We start from the raw sequence: 7,828 nt of genomic DNA on the forward strand, positions 1-7,828 counted from the left end.
CATGTGTGTCTGTGTTTGTGTATATATGTATGTGTGTGTGGATATTTCTCCGTGTGTGTGTGTGTGGGTCTTTCTCTCTCTGTGTGTCTATGTGTGTGTGGGTCTTTCTCTGTGTGTGTGTGTGTGGGTCTTTCTGTGTGTGTGTGTGTGTGTGTGTGTGTGTGTGTGTGTGTGTGTGTGTGTGTGTGTGTGTGTGTGTGTGGGTCTTTCTCTCTCTGTGTGTCTATGTGTGTGGGTCTTTCTGTGTGTGGTGTGTGGGTTTCTCTTTCTCTTTCTCCATGTGTTTCTCTCTCCACCTCTCTGTGTCTATGTCTTTCTCTATGTTTCTCTCTCTCCATCTCTCCTTGTCCTTGCTCCCTCCATCCTCTGTGTTTCTCTCTCTCCATCTCTCCTTGTCCTTGCTCCCTCCATCCTCTGTCTTTCTCTCTCTCCATCTCTCCTTGTCCTTGCTCCCTCCATCCTCTGTGTTTCTCTCTCTCCATCTCCATCTCTCCTTGTCCTTGCTCCCTCCATCCTCTGTGTTTCTCTCTCTCCATCTCTCCTTGTCCGTGCTCCCTCCATCCTCTGTGTTTCTCTCTCTCCATCTCTCCTTGTCCTTGCTGCCTCCATCCTCTTGGTGCCCACTCCCCGTGCCTGGTGTGCCCCCCGCAGGCGCTCTGGTGGTGAGGTCGGTGTCGGAGCCGGTGCCCAGCTCGGTGGCACCACAGGGCTACCCTCTGCTGCAGCTGGGCTGGGCCAACAGCCAAGAGGATGGCCATGCCACACTAACAACCTGATACCCTTCACCTGCACCCACAACCACACCTGCACCCACCCCCATGCCCACGCCAACAGCCAAGAGGATGGCCATGCCACACTAACAACCTGATACCCTCCACCTGCACCCACAACCACCCACCCCCATGTCCACGCCAACAGCCAAGAGGATGGCCATGCCACACTAACAACCTGATATCCTTCACCCACAATCACCCCTACACCCACCCTCAACCACCCACCCCCCAACCTCATCCATCTACAGCCACCACCACCACAACCATGTCATAGCCACAGTCCAGCTGCTGAAACAGGCCAGGAGGGATGATCATCTCTATGCTGCTACACACTGTCACAGTCACTTTCACTTTCACACACACACACACACACACACACACACACACACACACACACACACACACATACACCAGATATATTATATATATATATACACACACACACACACACACACCAGATATATTATATATATATATACACACACACACTACACACACACACACACACACACACACACACACACACACACACACCCTATTATCTGCTCTGCTGGAGAATGGCCGTCATCTCATCAGAGAAACGCATCCCAGCCCACAACTGCTGTCACCCACCTGTCACTCAGCTGCATACAGACTACATCAAGGCATCTGATTGGTCTGAGACAATGTCCAATCACAGATCATTTTACTGCATCTGCAACTGCAACACATTCACCTCAGTCCAGGAAACCCATTAGAAGAGACAGATAGAGCACCACGAAGCTGCCTAACTCCTCCAGGGATTTATACTGTTAGTTTAGTGCCAATTAGGAAGCTTACAAAAACCCTTTTGGTCAAACACCCATTAACACACATACATGCACACACACACGCAAACAGACCGACAGACTGACAGAACTACACACACACACACACACACACACACACACACACACACAGGTTTAATACTCAGCGGAGTTAACTTAATGTCTCTTAGTGTTTCTGTCTCTGTGTCGTGTCAGGCTCTACGTGAGCATGCTCTGTTTACCTTTGGCTTAACGTAATGCTGTAGCCCCACACACACACACACACACACACACACACACACACACACACACACACACACACACACACACACACACACACACAGGATGCTGTAGCTGCAGACACCACCTGACCCTAGAACGGATCTGGCCGAGTCACGGCTCTCATCCGGGCCAGATGCGGCCCATGTCCACCCCAGTGTCAGCACACGTCTGAGGCTGCTCTCACTCTCAGGCTTCAACCCTGTTGTCCAGCCTTAGTTTGTCGCACACATGCACACATGCACACACACACACACACACACACACACACACCCATACACCCACACACACACACACACACACACACATACACACACACACACACACACACACACTCTCAGGCTTCAACCCTGTTGTCCAGCCTTATTTTGTCGCACACACGCACACACACACACACACACACACACACACACACACACACACACATATCTGTCCACATATGACCTTAGCATGTAGACAATCAAGTGACACACACTGACACTTTAACTGACTGCCAAACTGCCACAAACAACCAGGGAAAACACTTCACTATGCGGTGTCTGTGTCTTTATGTTTGTGTGTGTTTGCAGAATGTCTGTGTGTGTGTGTGTGTGTGTGTGTGTGTGTGTGTGTTTGTAGTGTGTGTATGTGTGTGTGTGTGTGTGTGTGTCTGTGTCTTTATGTCCGTGTGTGTTTGCAGTGTGTGTTGTGAATCTTTCTGTGAGCTTCTTTATGCACAGGCCTAAGGGTGTGAATATTAGTATGTGTGTAGGTGTGCGTGTGTGTTATTTGTTTGTGCATATTATATATTTAGTGTGTATGTTTGTGGGTTGATATGTGAGTGATGTGCACATAGGTATGCACCTACAGTACATTTGTGTGCATTTTTTTGTGTGTGTGTTTGTGAGAGAGATAGTGTTCATGTGTATATGTGTGCTTATGTGTGTGTATGTATGTGTGCGTGTGTGTGTGTGGGCGCACTGCTGCTAATGCTCTGTTGCTCTGTGTGTGTGTGTGTGTGTGTGTGTGTGTGTGTGCATGTGCTGGCCCTCTGTGCTGGTTTGCCTGCATGCTGGAGTCCTGCTCTGAGTCAGGTGGGACGACAGCTGAAAGAGGAAGTGCATTACGCCATCAGCCAATCAGAATCACATCCACAGAGCCATCAGCCAATCAAAACACAAACAGAAAGTCATCATCCAATCAGACACACAGACAGAGAGAGTCTTCATCCAATCAGACAGATACACAGTAATTAGACACGTCTAAAAATAGTATGTCTCCCTCTTTCAGGAGGAGGCAGCCCCCCCCCCGCTCTCTCTCTCTCTCTCTCTCTCTCTCTCTCTCTCTCTCTCTCTCTCTAGCTAGGTAGTCATATCAGGGGGAATATCACAGTGCTCTTCCCATGGCACCTCCCCCCCCGCTCTCTCACTCTCTCTCTCCCTCTCTCTCTCCCTCTCTCTCTCTCTCTCTCTCTCATCAGAAGAGTTTAGAGAGCTCTGATGATGCAGCACAAAGTGTCTATATCAGGGATAGTATTTGACTGAAGTTCATTCATTTTAATTAGAATGCTAACAAGTTCAGCTTTATATATTGACATTTATACAAGCACAATCACCTTTATGCACTTCCTCTCTCAACAACCTTTGACCTCTGACATTAGCAGATTCCTCAAGCCGTCTCTGTGCATGTCTGTCGGAGATCTGTAACCACGCAAGCCGCATGAGATGTCATTCTCTATATCTGGCCTACAATGTCTTGCCAGGGAAAGCCTAAAATCAAAACAACAGACAGATGAAAACAATAAAAGAAATGTAAATTAAAACCAGGAGAGATTAAGAGATGACCGATGCAGCTGACAACAATAGTTTCTGTGGCACCACTGTGACTCCTCTCTTCCCACCACCAAACCAAGGTTGCCATGGTTATCCAAAGTCCCGGAGCCTAGGCGCCCTCGCCTGCCGGGACAGAACCGTGCCTGAGGCGGGGTCGGCGTCCGCTGGGTCCAAGAGTCCACCAGGTCTCCGACGCCGGCCTCACTCGCCCCTCCTCTCCATTCTCTAGAGAATGGACCAATGGCGGCAGGCCAGCCATGTTGTGTCTCGCTAGGCTCCTCCTACAGCTCTGCTCTCTCTCTGTCAATCACGGCAAACCCCCCGCCCCTTTCTGCTGCGTCCTGTCCCCTCTGCTGTGTGGCGCAGGTCTGTCTCCGTGCTCTGTCCACTGTCCGCAGAAGTCTCCAATGTGCTTCTTTGTCTTTCTCCGCTCACGTATTCTTTTTTTACATTTCTCTGTGTCTGCTTGTTTCTCGTTCCCCCAAAACCCTAGCGGACAGCAAGACACATCAAGGATAGTTATTAAAGCTTTAAGATTCAACCCACGACAGACCGTAGGGAGAGAGCAGATAACCCAACCTAGGTTCCCTTAAGTCCATACGCAATTCTACCCTGACAATTACACAACCTTGTGTGATAAACAAGATGTCTGACCAATACACACATACTGACTTTCCTATCATTGGGAGGACATAATGAAAGGGCTTCTACTTGTCAGCTGGGACATTTGCCTATTTTCATCAACGTAAAATGTTGGGGGTTCCACTGCAGGAAGCATCCTTTTATCCCCAAATCATTTTACATTAACAAGGCATAGTCAGGCTCAACCCCTCAAGCTATTCCCATGCAAAGCCACACATGCAATCCTGCAATCCATTCTTTGTGCTTATCTCTGAAGGCGTTCTTTCTCCATCAGCCATAGCTCTGATATAACACGCACACAAGTCTATCGTCACAAAAGCCTCAACACTATCCTGTACCCAATGCTGTACTGAACCCAACGCTGTCCTGAAGTCCTGTCCAAGACTTCAGCCCTGCAGTGAGCCTAGAGACAATCCTTTTCCCTTTTTTGTACTCTTTTCCTGTTGTTTTTGTTTTTGTGACTGTATTTTCTCTGTTCTGCAATTCTTTCTTTTTCGGCAATTCTCAATTGTCTCTCCCTCCTCTTTCTCCCTGTTCTTAGTTCCCTACATACCTGTCCAAATGCAACCCCCTCCCTCCACACACACACACACACACACACACCTCGAAACCCCCACTTTTTAGATAATCTCTGGCTGTGTCCTCTCAGAAGGACTGTCCCTGTTCCGTCTGGAAGAGTTGGCAGCCTGTCCTCCTTCTTTTCCTGGCTCAGCTGTTCTCTTCTCTTTCGCCACTGTCCTCTTGTTCTACCTCTCTTTATCTCTGTCTCCCGCTGTCTTCTGAATCTCCCTGTCTCTGGATTGTGGAAGGAACAAATTTCCTTTTTTTGGCTGTGAAACTCGTCTGTGAAATTTTTCTATCTCTGTTCAACTCTCACTCTCCCTTCCATTGTCTTGCTTTATTTTTTGTGAAGACACTGACTTTTTTTGTATATCAATGTCGCCCAGGAGAAGAAACAAAATGTCGACCCTCCCTCTGTGTTCTCTACCGCAGATCCCTGTAAAGAGGACTCTGTTCTAGTGCAGTACATGCAGACTGAAGTTCTAAGGGTCACCTGAAGGGTGTGTCTATGTGCACCATCTTTTGACACACACACACGCACAGGATCGGCTCTTGAGACCCTCCTCAGTCGTTCTGTTGTACAACAACAACAACCATCGCGGAGCTTTCTGGAATTGAAGTGCATCGCCTGAAAGAGAGGAAAGATAAGTAGGGAGGACAGTCACTGATGACATCGTTCCTCATGACCCAATGTGTCCTTTTTTAAGACACGTGAACCGCACTGAAAGATCCTCCTGTTGTTTTTTTTTTTCTTCATCCCCTCATCATCAGAGAGGAGAGTTAAAAGACAATATGTGCATTTGTTTTCGCATGAACGGACATCAGGGGAACGATAGAAACCAAAACAAACACAACCAGAGAGATGCTGCAACAGGAAGGAAGGAGTTGTGTTATTAAATGATATCAATAACTGCTCAAAGATACTAATGATAGGAACTACAGCATCTGCAGACAAGTCTGTAGACTCTTTTCTGTTTCCTTAGCATGAGTTGTATAGCATGATATATTACAAAAACAGAAAAAAATAGCTGTTATGCCTATCTGTAAAAAATATATATATTTTCCTTCTGGAGTTTTCAGCACCTTTTTGCATACATTAATGTAGCCATAAAAATGTTAAATGAAAGTGTAATTTTTTCAACAGCTGAAATCTTCATGTCTCCCCATGTCATGTTGTGCTCACAGACTTCTTTAAACTGGGCAGCTTGGTCATATTGACCATCAAACACACAAGGAGAAAACATTTTAGCAAGATCTCTATGTTTTAACAGCAAAATTCATATTTCTTGTTTCTGTTGGCATGCTTGTGCTACTCTAATGTAAAGAAATTGCAGACAGGCTAAATCAGTTGATCTATTTTTTGGTATATGCTATGGTTATTGGTGAATAGATACTACGTGAACCTACATATGTCACATTATTAAGTATAGAATTTTATCAGTGTTATTTTTTGAAGAAAAAGAATGATAAAAAAAAAGGACAAAAATGGCATCTGGGGTAAAGGAATCCTCACCTGTCTCCTTTCGAAGAGTTTCAGAAAAAAAAAGTATTTTGAAAAATTATGAAAAAATAGATATGTACAGTATATTTCCATTCTAAGAGCATTGTATGCAATTGGGAGTGGGGTTTAAATGCATGCACAATGTTATGCAACAATAAGTTAATAGATAAATCAGAACAGGACAACAATTCTAGCATGAAATAAATTTTTGTATGAAACCTGTCCATAGAGTTTACTTTTGTGTTATTGACTGAGTTAACTGAATGCTATTTGATTTCATTTTTTCCTCATTTCTCTCCTGGTATATTGCATACTGTCCCTTACCATGACCTCATAGACGAAGGCCAATGGGAAGGGTCTCCACATGTCATAGAAAGGAGTGAAAAAGAGAGAAAAAGAACATGTGCATCCTTTTTGACAGAAACAGCATGGTAGAGTTGCATTAGACAGCATGGTAATGATAAACCCTTCCATTAACATCTGAACACCCTGAAACAACCTGCTAAAAAAAACAAAAAAAGCATGAACATGACAACAACTGAAACATATTAACCCTTTCCAGGTGTGTGTATAACTGCATTATACACGATAAGCCTAGATCCAATGCATTTGCAGCAGCATGGGACATGCATGGTAAAAGACTGAGTTTTTACCATGAGTAGCGGGCTAGCCTTAGCATATTAACCCGGTTCGCCAACGTGTTATTTCCTCTTCCTCTTTCTCTTCCTTCCTCTGCACCCTCCGAGCTCCATCCGCCATCCCTCCCTCTAGCCTTCCACCTGCCCCAGGGCACTCTGGGTAATAACAGCTCTTGTCTCTTTTCTCTTCCATGTCTGTAGCGTCGGGCCGGCCAGCTCCAGACGCAGAGTCTGTGTGTGTCATGAACCGTGGTGTCCCCACCACACTGTGCATGGCCAACAGCCCCTACACCCCCCCCTCATAACCCCGCAGCCTATCTGCCACACACAGATGTTGGGGGGGGGGGGGCAGTGCCCCCAAACACCCACCCCCGTTACACAAACACACAGATGTTGGGGGGGGACAGTGCCCCCAAACACCCACCCCCGTTACACAAACACACAGATGTTGGGGGGGGGGGGGCAGTGCCCCCAAACACCCACCCCCGCTACACAAACACACAGATGTTGGGGGGGGGGGGGCAGTGCCCCCAAACACCCACCCCCGCTACACAAACACACAGATGTTGGGGGGGGGCAGTGCCCCCAAACACCCACCCCCGCTACACAAACACCCCCACAGTGCCCCCTCCTGGCCAGCCACAGGATAAAGTGGTTCACTTGGACTTCTCCGTATCGCTACCAATGTCCTGTCGAGAATTGGCGGCAGTTCCAAGCCCAGTCTCATGTCTTCCAGAAGATTCCTTTGCTGTTCTGCTTTGTCTGTGGCTTCTGATACAACTGAATGTTCTGTCTATAAAGTATGTGATGGAACCAGTTGGAAAGCAATTGTGTGTGT

The 7,828-nt window shown here is 46.8% G+C and overlaps 1 protein-coding gene across 1 annotated transcript in view; it reads left to right on the plus strand.

The window, feature by feature from the left end:
* kcnc1a (potassium voltage-gated channel, Shaw-related subfamily, member 1a) overlaps window positions 1-776 on the plus strand; it is a 56,001-nt gene extending 55,225 nt beyond the window's left edge. The window contains exon 5 of the mRNA XM_076291524.1: window positions 652-776. Within this exon, the coding sequence (XP_076147639.1) occupies window positions 652-776 (125 nt within the window). The remainder of the gene's footprint in view (window positions 1-651) is intronic.
* The last annotated feature ends 7,052 nt before the right edge of the window (window positions 777-7,828 follow it).

Source organism: Alosa pseudoharengus, unplaced genomic scaffold (genome assembly GCF_046254945.1).
Source record: "Alosa pseudoharengus isolate Yale_2024_CS ecotype anadromous, Long Island Sound unplaced genomic scaffold, YU_APseudo_1.1 YU_APseudo_1.1_scf_19, whole genome shotgun sequence".
Lineage (NCBI taxonomy): Eukaryota > Metazoa > Chordata > Actinopteri > Clupeiformes > Clupeidae > Alosa > Alosa pseudoharengus.